The sequence below is a fragment of the Suncus etruscus genome, chromosome 4, assembly GCF_024139225.1.
Source record: "Suncus etruscus isolate mSunEtr1 chromosome 4, mSunEtr1.pri.cur, whole genome shotgun sequence".
Classification (NCBI taxonomy): Eukaryota; Metazoa; Chordata; class Mammalia; order Eulipotyphla; family Soricidae; genus Suncus; species Suncus etruscus.
Window position 1 is genome coordinate 24,281,806 of NC_064851.1, and position 22,404 is coordinate 24,304,209.

Here is a 22,404-nt window from a genome sequence, read left to right on the forward strand (position 1 = left end):
TGTCCTTGTTGGAATGACAACACAGTGTCTAAAGAAAGGGCACAATAACAACAACAATAACAAAAAACCACAACTAAACAACAAAAAAAGTTGTATTGAGTTAAGTAAAGAGAAAAACAAAGGAGGAAGAAAGGTCAGAGAATGTTTAAATTCTAAGGAACTAAGGGTATATGCTGAAAGATAATAGATAAAACAAAGTACTTATTTTAAGTTCACATAATCTCTTACTTCATTCAAACAAAATCTATCCCCTTATTTCATTAAAAAGCAATAAAATTTGTGGCCAGAGAAATAGTTGTGTAGATAGGACATTTGCCTTGAACACAGCCACCGAGCTGTCCTGTAAGCACCACCTGGAGTTATTCTTAAGTGTAGAACCAGAAGTAGCCCCTGAAAATCTCCTGGTATGACCCAAAGGCAAAAATAAGTAAAAAGTCTATTATTACATAGCTGCCACTTATTAATTTTTGCCTTTTGCAAGTAATTTTTACTTCTCTAGGCCCATTGTTTGGCACTTCAAGAGACTCCTTCAGGCATCAAAGACAGATCACAATTATACTGATTTCTGAGTTATTCATAGTACAGAATAAGAACACAAACAGGGATTTTTAGTTCCAAATTGAAAGCAAAAAGATCACAGACTTCAAAACATTAACATATGTTTGCAAAACATTCTTTCTAGTTCTCTTATTTATTAAATTCTTCCCTCATTATGTTTGGCTTCTCACTTTCAAACTTATAAATATTTTCAACTTTATAATATAAGATCTAAAGTAAAATATAAAGATATCTATATCAGTTTGAAGTTGGAGATAAATTCCTGGAAGATGGGTTTGTTTCTTTTTTTTTTTCCACCAATCAGTGTCTACAAATTTTTGTCCAAATTTCTTAAATATGTACTCAAATTTCATTCTGAAAAAAAAAAAAAACAGTTGAACACCCAGGACTACAAATTACAATAATAAATCTGGTCTCAGAGAGTATTATTAAGAAAAAAATGTAGCCATTAAATAAAAAACAATAAAAATGAACAAAGAATCCAAATCAAAATATAAAACTCCCCTTCTTAATTGAGAAGAACTATACAAATGAAGGTAGAATTGCAAGACGGTGTAAGGTGAGAGAGGAGTCCAACTTTGTTCCTTCATTGCCTGTTAGAATAGAAAAAAAAATGTTCTGAGTATAGGTAAGGGCACTTTTTTTTATATCTATTTTTATGATTTTATAATATCTATTTTTATGTTTTTTTTCTGATATCTATATAGACATTGAAATAGTCTTTGTCCGAAGAAATTATTTATGTATTTAAAAGTAAAAATATAAAAAGGGGTCAGAGCTATATAGCACATCCAACCAGGATTCAATCTCTGGCATCTCAAGCCTTCCAAGTAGTGATTGATTTTTGTTTTGTATTGGTTCTTTTGTTTGTTTGGTTTGGTTTTTGGGCCACACCCGGTGATGCTCAAGGGTATCTCCTGGCTATGTACTCAGAAATCGCTCCTAACTTGGAGGACCATATGGAACGCCTGGGAAATAAACTACAGTCGGTCCTAGGTCAGGGCATGCAAGGCAAAAGCCCTACCGCTTGTGCCACTGATCTGGCCCCCAAGTAATGATTCTTGAGCGAAGAGCCAAGAGTGACTTCTGAGCACTATTGCATGTCTCCCCCAAACAAACAAAAAGCTAACAAGACAAACAAATAAAAGCAATTTGATAACTGGATTTAGAAATAGGTATGTCTGTAGTTAATTTCTTTGGAAATATATCTTTTACTGATAGGGGAGGGTCCTAAAGTGCTTAGAGCTACTTTAAACACTTCAGGGAATATTTACAGCCATACTCAGCTGTCAGTATCAGCTTGGCTGTTGTGCACTCAAACAGCCAATGTGATTCGACTTGGCTTTGAGAAGAAGCAACACAGTGCCACACCTGATGGTGTTTGAGGCTACTCCAGCTATACCCAGTAGTGTTTGAGGAGTCATGTGATCCTGTGGTCTGAGCTCAATAATGAAAGTCCTTATAACACCTGGGTGTGCCCCAAAATCCAAATCAACAACAACAACAATAATATAGCTCAAGTTAGGGTGAAGTAAAGCATAGATCCATATACATTGATAATAATTTTTTTAATTTCAATAATTCTTCTGGTAAATAGTGAAACTATATATAGTCTTTAAAAAACATAGACTTTAAAATAATAAATGTATTCATATTATTTGCTTCTTAAAGCATAGTTATAGAAGGAATCAGAAAAATAGTAATTAAAGTGCTTGTCTTATGACTAAACCTAGTTTGATCATTGACTTTGTATAAAGTCTCCCAAACACTGTCAAGAATGATCCCTGAGCACAGATCATTACTGACAGAGTAAGCCTTAAGCACCTATGGATGTGGTCTAAATATCCCCTTCTAGACATATACAAATTAAACCAATACTTTGTATAAACATGGATATTTAAAAATTTAGTCTGCATGATGATATAGTTCTATTTGTCATGGTGCCAAATTTAAATAAATATTATGATTATATAAGCTATGGTGAATCCTTTCAATAGATTAACATGTAAACATTAACATTATTTTAAACAACTTGCAAATAGCCTTAAATGTTTATTTTAAATTAAATAAAATAAATTTAATTATGCATGCACAATATTATCATGAGTATGCAAATAAAATCAAGGCAATTGCAAGGAAAAGTGAAGAGAAAGAAATCCACTGAAATAATGGTGGGTACTTCTGAGTAGAGCAAGTAAAGTTTACTAAGCTGCGTTTCTTTCTAATTTCATGTACTTTTCAAAGTTTCTGTAGAGAGGTTGGCCTATTTTTTTATAATGGGTAAAGTATAATGAGATTTAGGGGAAGCATAATAACATTTACTTTGAAACATTAAAAATCAAATTGGAGTGTTTCTACTGTTAATGAGATGGAATCAAGATATCTCTCTTCTTTTCTTGCTTGCAAGAGACTCTGTGTTATAGCAAAGCAGTATAGGGAAAACTTGCATTAGATGCATATATTTGGCAGAGTATAGAAGCCCATAAAGGTGAACTGAGTTTGCCTGTATCTTATTGGCCTTTAAAAATTTTAAACTCTATTACAGAATCAGTTTACGTTTTCCCTTTAATCATATTCTATCCCTTTAATCAATACTCTATTGCCATCAAAGCTACATTTATATCTTTCTCTGAGATGCACAACTGATCATATTTTGGTTATTTCAGTAATGGAAAAAATAAATGGTCAAGGAAATTGGGCTTATTGATTGTCTACAACCTTTATAACTTATACTGAAAAGAGAAATTATTGGACCAAATATAATTCAGGGACATAAAACAAAATGATCATGTTCACAATTCACTAAAATGAGAAGTCCACTTATCTGAAAACTCAAGTGTGCTATCTTAGAAAAAAATTGGAAAATTTCCCTTTTCTCATTTAAAACAAAAAAAATCACAGAATGCAATATTCCCAGAACAATATGAATTCATTTCATTAACTTACTGTCATTACCAGAAATATTGAAAAGAGGTGTTCAAAGAATAAAATGTTCAAAATTAATATGACCAACCATCTGTCATATTTGACACTATGTTCTATTTTCTAGGATGTTCACTTATGGAAATATTCATTTTCACAAAATAGATGTCATCAAAAGGTTAAGCTATAATATATCAGCCAATGAAAAGGCAAGACCACACTGACTTCTGATGATTAAAACAAGGGAAGCTAGCCTTAAAATAGTTCCAATGGAGAGTGTGGTATTAGAATATTTGTATATTTAAAATAATATAATTAACTGTGTTATAAATCACAGTACCTAAAATAAAAATAATTAAAAATTAAAAAATATATAAAATAAATAAATTAGCCCTAAAGATAGATTTTACTATATATAAAAAACTGTCATGCAAGGTCTTTTATGAGAGTTAATCAGTAATTATATTAGGTTAGAACCCAAAATAAGAAATCTTAGTTGAAAGAAATTTAAGTGAAGTTGTAAAAATGACAGTTCCTCTAAGAAATCTTGTCCTTAATCAGGTAACTATGATTAATTTACATCTTGAGTTGTTGAAATTATTTTCAACATGAACTCAGATCATAATAAAGTGATAAAAGAAAGTCATGCGGTCATCCAAGCAGCTTCTATTTCTCACCTTTCCAAATATTCACTCCACATCAGGGTCGAGGAGCACTGGTGTGGTAAGGAGGTGGAACTAGATGCATAGTTGTTTGTGTGGTGCCTGATCTGTGAATAGACAGAGGGTTTCAGTGGACAGAATCTTGGGTTATAGCTCTATTTTGTCAGATGACACTCCTGTGAACATCATAAAGTAAACACAAATCAAAATCTATATATCAGCACACATATCTAAGATCAAGCAAATCAAGATATTTTAGATGATCTTTCTTTTCCCCCTGCTATGATCCCATACTTTTCCTAAATTATTTCCATATTTCATACCATATATTCCTTGAGAATAAGACCATATATCATGTGACTCTTAATATCATGGGCATTTATAACTTTCCTTGCTCTATGTTGAATACAAACTTAGTGAATGAAAGTGATTGGTGTAAGTAAATCTAATTCTCTCATTCAGCAACTTTCATTGACTTTTTGTTGTTAAAGACCAGACTGTGAGCTTGAGGTCATAGGTACTGCCTGGCCTTGACTTGTAATACCAATTTTGTTTTGAGCCTCATCCTGTAACCTTGGAGCTTTGGCATTGAACTTCTGGCCTGGTTGGAGAGAACCTTCAATGAAGTTTCTTGGATGCCTGAGAGAACCACTTGGGAGGTCTCCTCCCAAAATAAAAAACAATAAATAAATAAATAAATAAATATAAACAAACTAGTTAGAATGGGTTACTCTTCTAGACACCCACCAAGTTTCTTAACCTGTTATATTACTTATGTTCTTGTTTAGAGGCTGGCTTTAACTAAGTAAATATACTTGTGTTGTACTATTTGTTGGTTCAACTTGGGCATCAGGTATAATTGAGAATCATATGCCCCTCCAGTGTCAAATAGCAGAAGGTCTAAAGCAATATGGGATTGCAAAGTAATCTGTGAAGAGGTAGGCATGTGGCTGGCTGCCTGTTGTCTTTTTTCCACTCTGGTATTGTTACTGTTGTGGATATTCTACTTGTTTCACATCTGTCATTCTCACTAGGAATTTTAACTTCATTCATCTCACTTAACATCTATGGCTTACCCTGACATTAGAATCAGTCAATTATTGTCATAGTTCTCTTTTATACTATGTTTCGTCTTTAAACTTTATAGTACTGTTCAGGTTCTTCCTTTTTTTCTTCTTGGCTAACATATCAGTTTGTACTTATATGAAATTGATTTTTTTTACTTAAAATGATTGTATTCTGATAATGGTGGAGGGAAGTGATCAACTGGGAGGGGAGGAGTGCTGAAATGTGGTAAAGTACTATACATGCAATCATATGAGTAACAATACTCTAAACTGCAGTGCCAAAAGTTATACAAAAATTATTTATCATAGAGGCAGGCTGGAGGATGAGAAAGAAATACTGATAATACGAGAAGGGGATACTGATAGGGGAAGTGAATATTGGTTAAGGCAGGGGTCTCAAACTCAATTTACCTGGGGGCCACAGGAGGCAAAGTTGGGGTGAGGCAGGGCCGCATAAGGGATTTCGCTTACCGAATATTCGCAATAAAAAATCGCATTAGTAAGAAAAAAATAGCAAAAAATCGCATTAAACATTTGCATACCCCGAATGGAACTGCTGGGGTATGTGAATGTTTAATGCGATTTTTTTCTTACTAATGCGATTTTTATTACGATTATTCGGTAAGTGAATAATCGCGAATACTACGATATTTGAAGGCCAGCTGTGGGCCACAAAATGTTGTACGGAGGGCAGCTAACGGCCCGTGGGCCACGAGTTTGAGACCCCTGGGTTAAGGGATTAATGTTGGAATATTTAGTGTCTAACATTTAATCACAAATAACTTTGTAGCCCACTGTAACTAAATAAAGCTTATACAAATTATTGTGCTTTGGAAATTACATTTTATTTGACATATTAATTAAAAACCTCCAATGTGTCTGATTGGAGTTTTTGTGCTAAGACTATACTATTTCTTAAGCAAACCTTATCAAATCCTAACTATCTTTGAAAGTTCTTCGTTGTTACAGGATAAATTTCTGAAATACCTAGGGTAAATCATTGAATGACTCAAATCTAAACTTCTAGTCTATTCTATATTTCTTTTCATGTGAATATTTATTTAATATCTTAAAAGTACTCACTCCTTAGGAGAGCTGCTAACTTTCTTTTATAACTAATTCCCGTAAAATTGACATAGCATTATTTTTTTTTTTTTTTTTTTTTTTTTTGGTTTTTGGGCCACACCCAGTAACGCTCAGGGGTTACTCCTGGCTATGTGCTCAGAAGTTGCTCCTGGCTTGGGGGACCATATGGGACACCGGGGGATCGAACCGCGGTCCGTCCAAGGTTAGCGCAGGCAAGGCAGGCACCTTACCTTTAGCGCCACCGCCCGGCCCCGACATAGCATTATTTTTAAGACACCTCTTTTTACTTCTGTCCACATCAACACTTATCCATATCTTTCAATTTTTTAGAAAAATTTTATTCTTTCAATCCTATATTAATCACATAACAGTGCTTATAATATTTCATATATTTGAATATTGAATATCTTCAATATTCTATTTATTTGTTATCAGTCTCACATATGCTGGCTTATTGTAATAAACCTGACTAAAGTAGAATTTTCTCCATTTGTTTCTTTTTCAATTGTCAACATAACAAAAGCAGGAAATAACCAGATATTTTAGCATTTTGGACCATCAAGTATGGTGATGTGCTTACAACTTGTATGCTTCCCTTGACTTTAGACATGGATGGGTTTATGATAGGTTTATATACCCAAATAATACTTTGAGACTTCCTGGTTCTGTTCTAACTACATAATGCTCTTTTCCACTAAACTAGGATCAAAACACATAGTGACTCAGTATACATTTTTGAATAATTGACTGACCACAGATGAAGAACATGTGTCTATATTTTATATAAGGAACTGATTAAATTTGTGTTCTCAAGAGAAACCACTAAGGAAATAAGAAATCAGAGCAAAGCAGAAGTGAAATTTTATATTTTTCAAGATTCATTTTAAACCATTCAAAAACTGGAGCATAAATTACACTTCAATTTATCTCAGAGCCGTTGGTATAAGATAGTGTGGGTAGGGTGCTTGCCTGACAGGGTTTGAAACCTAGTACCCCATATGGTTCACTTAGGACTGCCAGTAGTGATACCTGAATACAGAGTTAGGATTAAGCCCTGAATATTACATAGTGTAATATGTACAACCTTCCACAAATTTATCCCATCTACGGAATAGTAGTCTGAGATTATTGGTAGCAAGGTGGAATAAAACTTTCTTGTTCTATTCGTGAGTGATTCTCTGAAAGTCACATGTGACCAGTTAGCAATGAAATAAAGAAGATATAGAGGGCTGGAGCAGTGGCGCAAGCAGTAGGGTGTCTGCCTTGAATGCACTAACCTAGGATGGACCATGGTTCGATTCCCTGGCCTTCCATATGGTCCCCCAAGCTAGGAGCGATTTCTGAGCACATAGCTAAGAGTAACCCCTGAGCGTCAAGGGGTGTGGCCCCAACCCCAGCCCTAAAAAAAGAAGATGATCTATACAGGTATACCAGGCATACATAAAGGCTCTAAGTGGTTTATTTGTGTGGCTTGTAAAACGAAGCAATTATTTGGCATATCAAGTATAGCTGAAGCTGGAAGAGGCTGTTCACATGTATAAATTGGGCAACAGGAAGGGTGTCCTATGGAAAGCAATCTACTTCATTCTCATTGCTGATGCCTTGTGTCACTTTAGTTTGAGGGACTTTGAATTCATATTAAAAAGCAATCTTTTAACAGAAAATTAATTATCTTGGGTAAAGTATAAAAACATTAAATTATAACCAATCATAAGTTAGTTTATATCAATTTAATGAATGATGCCTTAAATACACAAACTTCACACCAAAGCCTAGTGCTTTTCTCATTGTAGGATGAACAACACTAAGGAAGTTCTCTTGACTATTTTAGCTCTTGTTGTCATGCGATTATTTTTATGTTGCTCATGACATTTCTGCTTAAAACACTTCATAATTTCCTTGTTTCAGTCAAACACCTATGTTTGCTGTGTTCTTTACAAGTTGTCAAGTATGTATGATTCCCACTTTTCTTGCAAAAATATTAGTCTGATCATTGGACATAAGACCCAAAAGAGTTCATCAAAGCCAGTTATTTTTATTAAGCATGTTGTAGAATATATTTAAAGATTCTAGTTTACATAGAATAACTATGTGAGGGAGTATGTACGTATGTGTGTATATGCGCTTTGTCTTTTACAATTTGATTTTTAATCAAGTTATTTTATTTGGACTATAGTAAAAAGATTGACATGACTGGATATATACCTAAACCTAACCCATATTCTTTTTTGTCTATGACCATAACTTGTTAGTAAACCACAGGTTATCTATTGTCTGGCAGATGGTACCTGATGCAATAATCCTGAGTCATTCTCTCTGTCCAGTGAGTATTGTCTTTGAGGATACTTCCAGAATGTAAAGTTGCATTACAAGGCGATCCGATAGCTAATCTTAAGCAAGTAAGTAGATTTCCTGCTGCTCACCACATCAACTTATTAATTTCTCTCTTTTGTTTCCTGTTCTTAGCCAGCTAAAGTCTAAAACTAAAAATTTGGATGAAATTCTGTGCTGTTGTCATCAGAATTTCGACGTCAGATTTGTAATAACTTAAAAAAGGCTAACTAGATGCCTGAGGAACAGAAGAAATCCACTTTACCTTTCATCACTTCTGATAACCTGTGTGCATATTACAGATCATTTGATCCCAAAGCTCCCTTTCCTCTTCTATCTTTCTGTTCCTGGCTCTATTCCGTCTACTTTTAATAGTCATAGATTTCCCTTATCTTAGGAAATAAAGTACACACAAACACCTGTGCTTGACTTCTGGACTCTTCCCTTTGTTGTAAAGGCAGATCAATTCATTCTTGCCTTGCTTTACCAATGGTTTCCCTACGCAATGTATCTGTCACAGCCATTCCTTCTCCCTAAATAACAAAGCCAAGAATTGGAAGATGATACATTGGGCAGGGCACTTTCTCTGAATTCGACAAACCTGGCTTCTAATCCCAGCAAATTATATGGTCCTTTGACCCTTTCAGTAATGATCTTTTAATGAAGAGCAAGTAAGAACTGATTACACGTGTAGGTGTGGCTTCAAAACCAATAAAAAAAAGTCATGTCGTTATAATTTATTTTATCTTACAAATGTCAATTCTTTTTATTTTCTGAATTTGATACTTTTATCATCTCCATTTCACATAAGAGGAAACTGAGTCTCATAAAGAACAAGTATGCTCTGCAAGCTCACTCATAGGTAATTAGGGGTAAATAGCAGAGCTCTGATTCAAATTTAGGCTATCTAGTTGCAGAATACATGCTCTAGGCTTCCTCCCATTTTCAACAACCAATAAATGAATTCCATCTTCATGACTGTAGAACTTGTCTCTTTAAAACTTAGTATTTACTCTCATCTCTGGTATTGTAAAACTCTAAAACTTGTACTACAATTAACATATAATATTTTTAAGTTTGTCCCTCTTCTTTTATATGAAGGTAATAAAATATCATTAATCTGAAATCAACAAATTTTCAATATGTGGAAATAAAAACTGGTCAGACCTGAACATCAAACCCAAAGTCAATGACCACAGAACCTATATCTAACCCACAGCAAACTGTATAAGTGGGGACCAGTTATACTATTATTCTGGGGGGGGTAAAGGAGGGTGATATAGGATGCATGCTGGGAACAGGGGTGGAGGGAAGACATCACTGGTGGTGTGAATGCCCCCGGATTCGTTGTCACTATGTACCTTAAATATTACTGTGAAAGAATTGTGATTCACTTCGGCCACAATAAAAATTAAATAATTTTTTCAAATGTGATACAGTTAAATGGGCAAAATACTACAGTAAGATGGACAAAATTTGATTTAGTCATGTGATGCTGAGGAAGATACACTTACTAAATGTTGAAAAGTAAATCTGAAAATGCAAAGTTCTGATATCAAATTCGTTTGAACTGACCCAGTAATAAAATTTGTCAGGTACTTCTTAATGTTTGCCTTGAAAGAATTTTTGATCAATTGGGGAAGTTGAATTATTAAGTAAAGAATGCTCCAGGGTAGAAGATAGTGGATGTTGTGATCATCTAACAGATTAGAATTTACAGTCCCCTGCAAGCTGGAGAATTCTTTTGTAATGCTAGACACAAAAATGGTGGTAAAGAACTGTAGAAGTAAGAAAAATCACACAATTTAAAGCTAAAATGAGTAATGAGCATCCTATAATACAAGTGTTCCACTTACAAATGAAGATATGAGTTACTTTTTATAATCTCATAATTTGTTAGCATATGCCTATACCATCATTAGACCCAAGAGCCAATATATAAATTCGTCTCACTTTCATTGTTTTTAGAGTTTCTTTGGGGATGTGGAACATACCATACACTACTCAGAGCTTACTCTAAGCTCTCTGTGCTCAAAGATCACTCCTGGTGGTGCCAAGGGGGAACATACAGGATGTCAGATATTGAACCAGAGTCAGTTATAAGCCTTAAACCATAAACTATCTATCTAGTACTTTTGGTATACTTTTAAGCACACCCTTGACAATAAAAGTTTTTAAGTAAACACTTTCATAAAATTAATGTTGCATAAACCTAAAATAGGGGAATCACTGCATTTTCATAAATGACAAATTATAGAGCTAAGAAAAATTATATTAACCCATAAACTATCTCTTTAGTACTTTTGTTATATTTTAAACACACCTTTGACGATAAAAGTTTTTAAGTAAACACACAAAATAACATTGCAGAAATCTAAAATAGGGAGTTATTGCATTTTCATAAATGACAAAATTATAAAGCTGAGAAAAATTATATAACCTACTCTAATCTAAAACTAGAAACCAGGTTTAGAGACTAAGTTTTAGACTCCTAATTTGTTATTTTACTGTGAAAATACAACTTTCTGATAAGAAAAAAGAAATTATTAATTACCCTATGTAACAGATAAAGCTAGATACAATACCTCAGCAAAATGGGAAATGTTGGGAATACACACAGTAGGCACTTTATTTCTTGGCATTATTTAAGAAGAAACCACTATTCCTTCTTATACTTTCAAGTATTTCACTCCCCCCTTTATTTCACCTCTTTAAGTTTAAATTGCTATAAAATTTGAAATATTTTTGCATCTGCATTCATCAGTGATATTGGTCTGTAATTTTCTTTTTTGGTAGCGTCTCTGTCTGGTTTAGAAAACAACCCCATTCACAATAGTGCCACACAAACTCAAATATCTTGGAATCAACTTGACTAAATATGTGAAGGACCTATACAAAGAAAACTATAAAACTCTGCTCCAAGAAATAAGAGAGGACACACGGAAATGGAAACTCATACCCTGCTCATAGATTAGCAGGATTAACATCATCAAAATGGCAATACTCCCCAAGGCATTATACAGATTTAATGCCATCCCTCTAAAGATACCCATGACATTCTTCAAAGAAGTGGATCAGACACTTTTGAAATTCATTTGGAACAATAAACACCCTCGAATAGCTAAAGCAATCATTGGGAAAAAGAATATGGGAGGAATTACTTTCCCCAACTTTAAACTGTACTACAAAGCAACAGTTATCAAAACAGCATGGTATTGGAATAAGGATAGGTCCTCAGATCAGTGGAATAGGCTTGAATACTCAGAAAATGTTCCCCAGACATACAACCACCTAATTTTTGATAAAGGAGCAGGAAATCCTAAATGGAGCAGGGAAAGCCTCTTCAACAAGTGGTGTTGGCACAATTGGATAGCCACTTGCAAAAAATTGAACTTAGACCCCCAGCTAACATCATGTACGAAGGTAAAATCCAAATGGATTAAAGACCTCGATATCAGCTCCAAAACCATAAGATATATAGAACAGCACATAGGCAAAACACTCCAGGACATTACAGGCATCTTCAAGGAGGAAACTGCACTCTCCAAGCAAGTGAAAGCAGAGATTAACAGATGGGAATATATTAAGCTGAGAAGCTTCTGCACCTCAAAGGAAATAGTGCCCAGGATACAAGAGCCACCCACTGATTGGGAGAAACTATTCACCCAATACCCATCAGATAAGGGGCTAATCTCCAAAATATACAAGGCACTGACAGAACTTTACAAGAAAAAAACATCTAACCCCATCAAAAAATGGGGAGAAGAAATGAACAGACACTTTGACAAAGAAGAAATACACATGGCCAAAAGACACATGAAAAAATGTTCCACATCACTAACCATCAGGAAGATGCAAATCAAAACAACGATGAGATACCACCTCACACCCCAGAGAATGGCACACATCACAAAGAATGAGAATAAACAGTGTTGGCGGGGATGTGGAGAGAAAGGAACTCTTATCCACTGCTGGTGGGAATGCCGTCTAGTTCAACCTTTATGGAAAGCGAAATGGAGATTCCTCCAAAAACTGGAAATTGAGCTCCCATACGATCCAGCTATACCACTCCTAGGAATATACCCTAGGAACACAAAAATACAATACAAAAATCCCTTCCTTACACCTATATTCATTGCAGCACTATTTACCATAGCAAGACTCTGGAAACAACCAAGATGCCCTTCAACAGACGAATGGCTAAAGAAACTGTGGTACATATACACAATGGAATATTATGCAGCTGTCAGGAGAGATGAAGTCATGAAATTTTCCTATACATGGATGTACACGGAATCTATTATGCTGAGTGAAATAAGTCAGAGAGAGAGAGAAAAACACAGAATGGTCTCACTCATCTATGGGTTTTAAGAAAAATGAAAGACACCCTTGTAATAATAATTTTCAGACACAAAAGAGAAAAGAGCTGGAAGTTCCAGCTCACCTCAGGAAGCTCACCACAAAGAGTGATGAGTTTAGTTAGGGAAATAACTACATTTTGAACTGTCCTAATAATGAGAATGTATGAGGAAAATGGAGAGCCTGTCTAGAGTACAGGCGGGGGTCGGGTGGGGCGAAGGGAGACTTGGGACATTGGTGATGGGAATGTTGCACTGGTGATGGGTGGTGTTCTTTACATGACTGAAACCCAAACATAATCATGTATGTAATTAAGGTGTTTAAATAAAAAAATTTGAAATATTTTTGATAATTACTTCTCATTAAGAAAGTATGTGTTATACCTCATAACTTGATAGTTTGTCTTAAAATCCCTATTCTCACTTATCACCAAACCCAAGGTATATTTTCCTTCTTGTATTTTTTAATGTTTCTGGAAAATATATGCTTCTCTTATAATACTGCATCTTGTTTCTGCTCCTTGTTTTCTACATTTTCCTTTATCATGACCCATTGTAACTCCTTTGGTCCTCTAAGTTACTTCTGTATCTCTAATTTCTACTATTATAAGTCATCAAAAAATCTCATAGTTAGCCATAGAAGAAAAGAGATTCAATTATGCATTTGGTATAATCATGGGCCCACTAGTTATTTGATATGTGACCTGGATCATATTATTTAAACTTGTTGAGTTTTAATTTTTGTTGTTTGTTTTTTGGTTTTTTTTTTTTTGGGTCACATCTGGCAGCACTCAAAGGTTACTCCTGACTCTGCACTCAGAATTTGCTCCTGGCAGGCACAGGGGACCATATGGGATGCCAGGATGCCAGGATTCAAACTACCGTCCATCCTAGATCAGCTGCGTGCAAGGCAAACTCGCTACAGCAGTGCTATCTCTTCGGCCCCGAGTTTCAAGTTTTATTCTCAGCTAAGTAGAGACAATGGTAGTAATTATCTATTAACTGTGGGTAGAATTAAGTTATAGTATATGGGAAATATAAAACTTGACAAACTAACACAAGGTAAGCTCTCAGTACATATACATTATTACCAGTTAAATTGGATATGTCATTCAGTAACCAGGCACCATCTATAGGCCCATGTAAGAGAAATTCCTCTGTACAACCATGCTGATAAGTCAATATGACACCAAATTTATACTGAGTCTGTACATCCCAAACATACCAAATTGGACAAAGTATGCAAATTTATAGTATAGATCACCTCTGATCAAAAACTAATGAGTTAATATGAAAGCAATTTCCTCTATAGAAAAAATAAATTTGGAAAAGTTGAGAAAATGAATATGTAGCAGCAAGATCAGAATTTTGAGGAAGCAGATACTCTAACAAGTAAAAATTATGAAAATGTATAAAAATTAGAGGAGAAACAATGGCTATGTGTCTAACAATGGTGAAAGACTATTTAGAAATTATTAATCCTAATTATTAATTCTTACTTACCCTTCTTACCTAGGTTCTTACATATCCTTCAACTTATGTATTCTAAGCTGTAATGTTCTGCTATAATAAACACCTCCTTGCTTGAGGTAACTAGGGACACATTGCATTTATCATCTCCCAAAGGAATTAAATAACTAAAGAAATGGCCCTGCATTGGAGGCATCATATCTTCTTTAGTAGCTGTCTCCATGTCTATCAGTCAATTTGTCTCTTATTCACCCTCTACACTGTCCCCACTGATGTCTCCTACTTTTTTCAGCATATAAACAGTTTTAATTTCTTTCAAGAATAAGTTTAGGGACTAGAGAAAAAAGACTATGGGTAAGAAGCTTGCCTTGTTTGTTGTGACTGACCCAGATTTAATCCACAGCAGCCCATATGGTCCTCCAAGCCCTACCAGGAGTGACCCTTGAGTGCAAAACTATGTCTAATCTCTAAATAATCACTAGGTTTTGCTCCCAAACTAAAAAAGAAATTCAAATAAAAAATTCAAATCTCATCTTCCTGTGATTACCTGGGTATCACAACATACCACATTAATCTGTATTTTGTGCAGCTTAAAATGTACACACTATTCTTTAATATATGAATATCAAATGAATAGAAAACAAGACCTAGGACCCAGAAAATGGCTTGTGCAATTTGATACTTAAATGTCAGTGTCTTAGGATGACTTTGCCCTCTGAAATTATTCTGCCAGATATATTTACAATATTTGAATTACATTTACAGTTTGAATATTACAATTATCACAATTGGACATTCTACCTCCCATTGTGGGACTATCATTCGTTGACTCATTGTAGTAGTCCTCCTCCTGACACCTGAGAAAATCAAGATGTTAGCAGCAGGGTCAGAATTTCAGGCAGCATTTTCTCATATCCAACATTTGGTTGAGATAAAAACCAGTATATGCATGACTCCTACTTATTTAGTGTCTGGTATATTCTAAAGTCATAGGTCATATGTTAAAGAAAACCTATTTATTACATTCAAATGTGACAGATCTATGAAGAAGTGACATGACATCTCATTACAGATAAATATGCATCCAGAGATGCTGCATATAATTGCTTGTTATTTTCCTGTTACCCTTGAAATCAAAATCTATTTCATGGCATACAGGGATCCTATCTACTTTTCACAATTCATTACATTTGCTCCTTTCTGCTCCTCTTTGAAATATGTGTCTTTTGGAAACTTGAGGATACTTTTCATACTGTTCCCTGTGTCCTAAATGTTTCCAACTATTTCTATTAGAAACCTTTTCTTAATTTTCTGATGTTGACCATGTTGATGACCCATGTTCTGGAGAGTCTTATTATTGCCTCTCCTTGCAAGCAATTCAGCAAAAACAGAGGTAGCAGTGTAATTCATTTGGGGAAGTTCAATTTTGTTGTTGCTGTTGCTTGAAAAAATTGTTTAATGTATCTTTTGCATTTTGTTAAGTGGAAGTCAGCGAGCTAGGAAGAGAAGAGTTAAGATAGAGACATGTACTCTCCAGACCACTCTAAAAGGCTGCCTTCATGTAGACAAGATAATATTCCTGAGATGTAAACACTGCTTTTCTCATTGCTTCCTATGTGCGTGCGTGTGTGTGTGTGTGTGTGTGTGTGTGTGTTTTGTGTAAAATGGGATAAATTGGGAGCATTAAGTGTTAGAGTAGATCTTGAGATTTACAGTCCCAGAACTCAGAGAGTACCCTAAATCAAATATAATATGATCAATATGACAAACATGTGAATAGAGCTGAACTAATTATGGTGTCCATTTGTGAATGGCTCTGAAAGAGAATTAATCCATGAGAAGATTCAGAAAGTGCTTTATCTTTTGTGTTACTTAGAATGTACTTGAATTATTTTATGTGATTGTAAAGTCAAAGAATTTCATGTAGCTATAATTGAAAATAACTGGATATAGATTGAAAAGCAAGATTTATATATGTATCTTGCCCTTTGTTCTATACCATATATTCTAATAATTGGTATAAAGAATAGACCCAATAAACAGTTGCTGAGTGAGTGAAATAATAATCTGTTTGTTAAGACTCAAATTTTTTGAAATTTGAGGTTGTATTGAAAATACTCTTTAATTTCAAAGACTTGAGCCTAATATCTGCTGTAAAACTAGCATTGTAGAGCTAATTTTGTGATGTACTGCATATGCCCAAGGGAGGTTTTTCCCTTATACTTGAAAACCAAGTACACCTGGTAAAATTCACATCCTGCTTTATCTTTTATGTACTCCTTGTCTCTGCAAAGGTAAATCATGCAAAAGAAAGACCAATTAATTGTTATCAACAGTACACTGGAGATTAACTCTCTCCTGTACAATTTTTTGATGCTCATTGTCAGTGAATTTAGTTTGTTTCACAACTGGAGTTCTCTGACTCTCAGAACCAGAACTATCCCTAGAACTAAAATCAAATCATAGTTCTTAAAAGATTCTGGATGTTAGGCACTATGGTTATGCAGAATATAAACTGGCTCAAATCCACAAGTATCTGTGGTTTGAGGAATGAAAAATGAAAAAATATTGCTATGATATACAGCATATGTATGATTTAGCTATTTCATAATTTAAGGTAACAGTTGATTTACATGATAACATAATATTTAAAATAAAATTATATTAACTATTCAAAAGTATTCTCTATTAATTAAAGAGTAATGGTGTAATAAAAATTTAAAACTTACCGTTTAAAAAAGAAGTATTTTTAAGCAGGTATATATTCAAAGGTGATATATAATGAAATTGTGAAGTTCAAAAGAGCAGGAAAATAAAATTTAGTAAAATGATACTATTCTTTAAAAATTTTAAGTGTTTCTAATTATTGTCTTGTATCTATAATACAATTTTGAAGGGGACCTTTAAGACAGATGATTTTATCCTGGTAAGAGGAGGGGAGCATATCTGACATGAACAGGTGACACTGCCCTCATTTTTCCACCACTTTTCAACCAGAGTTGCTCCAGCTTTACACCTAGACACAGGAGAGTAATGAAAGAATAGAAACCTCAAATTCAAACAAGGAATAGACACAGCTTCACCGAGAGGGCTGGCAGATATGTATGAATACTTTAGAGGAAAATGGTGGAGAACAGGCTGTGATGGATCTGAGTGTCCTCTTAGTTCCAATAGTAGAGAGATTATTTAGAGAGGATATTCCCCAAATTTTCTTGTCTGCTACCTCTTTTCAAAAAATATTCCCTATGTATCGGAAATATACCTTACGTAAGTGGACCCCAATTTCATCAAGTACTATTATTGTTACCCTGTATCATCCAATACCTTCCAGGGTTGTACCACTTTGGGAAGACTCTTAGTTTTTTGTTTTTTAGATTAATACATTATAAAGATGACTGTGAAGGAAACTGAAACAGTGCCAAAATGACTAACAAAAGAAGACAATCCTGGGACCAGAGCAATAGTACAGCAGGTAAGACATTTGCCTTGATCCAGGTTCAAACTCCTGCATCCCATTTAGTCTCCTATGCCTGCCAGGAGTGATTTCTGAGCTCAGCGCCGGGAGTAATCCCTGAGCACCACCGGGTATGGCTCCAAAATCAAACAAACAAACAAACAAAAGAAAACCACCATCCTAATTACAAACAAGAGAGGCACTAATGCCTAAAAACAAATTAAATCTATTAATAATTCTAAGTACTATCCTGTGACATAACCATATGTAACTGAACATTATTAGTAGAATTGTCAGTACAACATTATACCAAATTTTTTTTCTTATTTTGTGTGTGTGGGGTATCATGCCCGGCTACGGTCAGGGTTTACCCCTGGCCCTGCACTCAGTAGTCATTCCTGGTAAACTCTGGGAACCATCTGGGATGCAGGGATTTGAACTAGGGTCCGTCCCATGTTGGCCGTGTGCAATTGCTCCGGCCTCTTTTATACCCAAGACAAATCACAGGACCTGTGCCTTAGATGAAAATCAAAATCACATGGAACAGAAGATATGAAGTAAGTCAGAAGAAGAATAAATACAGGATGATGTTACTTAGATGTGGTATTTAGAATAACTGTATAAAGGAATGCAATGATTTAGATGGTGGTTGTCAAGAACTTCTTGGCCCCATCGTGTAGTGAGAGAAGGAATGGCATTGAGTGGAGGAGGAGAAAGACAAATGTGAAATAATGGGGAATAAGGAAAAAGAAGATTCAGGTACATTGTGGGGTTAAGAAGGAGAGAATAAAATATCCAAGCTCAGAGTCAACTACAGAGACAACAGTAATAAAATCATGAGACCCAAACTCTTAACAACAAAACCATTTTAAAAACAGTCTCTTACAATGGCAGGTTGAGGCTCTGGGCACATTGGATACTGGTAGTGAAAATGGTGCTGAAACCTTGTAAGTCTAAACCTCAAGTGTGAATAATTTTGTAAATTACAATGCTTTAAGTAAAATTTTTTAAATAAATAAAATACAATTCACAATCATAGTATATTACCAAGTAGTTAAGAAGGATAAAGTAAGATCGAAGATGCTCATACGCATGGTAATTGCACTAAGTAATGAATTTCATGATAAATCAATGCTCATTCTCCAAGTCATGCTGATTTGATTGATTTTTGTGCACTTCAATACTCTGGAGGATTTCTTAATCCTTGAAACAGCAAGTAAGGTCACTCTCTTAGGCAAAAACACATATTTAGGAAGTAAACTGGTTCGCTATTCTATGTTCTTTGCATAGTAACTACCAACATCCATCCAAAAACAATCAAATTAAACAAGGATCACTGTGACACTGCTGATTATGATTGTGTACTAGTCAAGGCTTATTTTGTATATCAAGAAAATAACCAAATGAGAAAAGAAGGTCAATTAATTTAGCACTCATTGATCATATAAATATATCTAAAAATGTTCTATGCTTTCTCTATCACCAATATAAATATTATAATTTGTCTATAATTAATAGCATTTATTATTTATATGATTTACATACATTAAGTGGTTATGCAAAGACCTAATTCTAAATTTATTCCCATTCCTCTGAGATGAGAGTAAGGAAAAAATGAGTAAAGTCCTGTCAGTCATAATTTGGTCATGTGAAATATGGAATTTTTGTTTGTTTGTTTTGGGGCTACACCCAAGGGCACTCATAGGTTATTCCTGGCTCTGCACTCAGAAATCACTCTTGGCAGGCTCTGGGGACCATACTGGATGCTGGAGAGCAAACCCAAGTCCATCCCAGGTTGGCTACGTGCAAGGCAAACACCTTACCACTGTGTTACCACTCCAGCTCCTGAAATTTATTTATAATAGTAGTTTAAAAAGTAAGTGATTATGGGGCCAGAGTGAGAGTACTATAGGCAGGGCACTTGCCTTGCATGCAGCCGACCCCAATTTAATCTTCAGCATCCCAGATGATCTCCTAAGCCTGCCAGAATGAAGAACCAGGAGTAACTTCAAAGTACTACTGGGTGTTCCCCCACCCCATCAAAAAAATTAAATTAGGTGGTTACTTTCAAATACAAACTAATATAATAAACTATTTGTAAGCTTCTTTTGTTCTAAAGATATAACTACAATCTTCAAGGAAGATCCTTATAGATTCTCTGACATAAAATAACTCATGTACAGAAAAACATGGTCCACCAGACCACACCAAGAATATAACTTCTTATTTCACAACCAGAAACCAACTAAATATTTAATGCAGCTAACATTGATTCATTACTGGCGGGTACCTGATCAACCCACATACCTGCACTTTTGAGGATAGGAGACAAAAATAACTCATGGTGTTGATAGAATAGGGACGGGGAGGTTGAAGCTGCAGCCAGTAACAGTCAAGTAAAAAGCCATAAATCAGGCAAAAGGAGAACCAGGACTCATGACATTAAAGTCTAAAAATCTAATGAGCTCCTTCATTCAGAAGGAAAAATGTGGCCACCTGAAATTATTTGCTGTGACCAGACACAACCCCATAAATTTTAGTAGTCATAGCATGGCATGTTGAAGTCCTTTCATCCACCTCTTGATAATTCTGAGAAATAGACATTGTCACCTAGCCATCAACTCCAGAAACCTGCCTTGCAGTTCAAGCCCACCAGAGGGAGTTTCAAAGCAGCATAAACCCCTAATTAAGGGAAGACCCAAAACTTTTAGAGAGACACAACACCAGAACTGTCTTAAGCTCTTTCACAGATGACAGATTACTCCATATGACTCTCTGAAGTTGGATACTATAACAAAATAATCCCAGCAATTTTAGCAGAGCAGCAAGCAACGTTTTCTTGAAAACTTTGTCATTTATGGAACTATCTTTAGGTCTGAATAGCTACTGCTACAAAAGCAGCTACTACAGAAAAATGCCTTGTTCCTAATATTTCACCACTACTTTCTAGTACACATATTAGCTTTATGTTTCCTATTCTAATGTTGTATGATAGTTTTCAAAAGGTCTCTATTTTTCTAATATAATTTTTTAATCTGCTCTTCTACTTAAACCATAACTGATAATCATCTTTATTGATAGTCACTAATAATCAACTTCACTGATTATTTCCTCTGTGAAGTTGAATCTGCATCTTGTGCTTTTTGTGAAAGTTTTTTATTAAATTTTTGCTGGTTTTCATATTCAGAGTCTTCCTTGGAAATATTTTTATGATTTCAATATGTGGTGAAGAACTCCTTCTTCTATTAAATTTTCTTCTAATTTCATTGATATTCATTATTTATTAGAATATATTTGATGTACTTTAATTCTTTTTCATGGTTTGTGTATTTGATTCTTTTTTGTTGTTGTTGATATTGTTTTGATAGCCAGCACAATATGTCCCTAGAGATGAGGTGTGTTGACTTCAATTGGAATCCTCTTCACTTACTGTCTTAACTGGTCTTCCAGCTCTAGAAGCCTATGTAACATTATGCATGCATAATAAGACATCTCTCGGGGCCGGCACAGTGGCGCTAGAGGTAAGGTGTCTGTCTTGCCAGCGCTAGCCTAGGACGGACCATGGTTTGATCCCCCGGCGTCCCATATGGTTCCCCAAGCCTGGAGCGACTTCTGAGAGCATAGCCAGAAGTAATCCCTGAGCGTTACTGGATGTGGCCCAAAAAACAAACAAACAATAAAAGACACCTCTCAAAATACTTTCTACAGTATACTCAAGAAGAATGAGTGTACATTAGAAATTGGATACTATGACAAAATAATTCCAGCAATTTAGCAGAGCAGCAAGCAGAGTTTTCTTGCACACTTTGTCATTTATGGAACTGCCATTTATAAAAATAGAGCCAAAACCACACTCCACAAATGTCATCACCATGTCTGCACTTAGCTCATTCCAAAGACTCACTCTGTTCTTGAAAGACATGTAAACCAATCCATGAAAAAGCATGGGTACTTTGGCCTCATAGCTGAAAACAGGAGAGAGAAAAAGTTGGCCAAGTATCCTCCTGCTGAACTTCATCAGCTGTATCCACACTTGCCACTTCACCAATGGATCATCTTCATCACTGATCAAAACTCAAGTTTCTGATTTGTGCTGGTATTTGTACTGACTAGTACTTTGACTAGGACTAGCACTTCATTGGAGTGAATGCAGTCACCCTCCCTCCACTTTCTTGTACTTTCAGAAGACTTGGCAGCTAAAGCCACACTCCACAAATACCAAAATATCAGCCACATAACTTTGAAATTCTGTACAAAAATTTTTTTCAATACTGTTATCCCAGTAGGATCACACCAATTTTGATGTCAAAGCTGATTCAATGTCACCAATTTTTATAAAGAAAACATAAAAATCATTCAGAAATAGCTTAGTAAACCTTCTAACAATAACTTCATTGAAAGATAAAATAATTGGGCTCAGAGAGATAGCACAGCGGCGTTTGCCTTGGAAGCAGCCAATCCAGGATCAAAGGTGGTTGGTTCGAATCCCGGTGTCC

General features: G+C 35.0%; 1 protein-coding gene across 1 annotated transcript in view; it reads right to left on the minus strand.

Moving 5' to 3' along the window:
• Positions 1-4,099: 4,099 nt before the first annotated feature.
• PTGER3 (prostaglandin E receptor 3) overlaps positions 4,100-22,404 on the minus strand; it is an 80,247-nt gene continuing 61,942 nt past the window's right edge. The window contains exon 3 of the mRNA XM_049772058.1: positions 4,100-4,249. Coding sequence (XP_049628015.1) covers positions 4,154-4,249 — 96 coding nt within the window. The 3' untranslated portion in view covers positions 4,100-4,153. The remainder of the gene's footprint in view (positions 4,250-22,404) is intronic.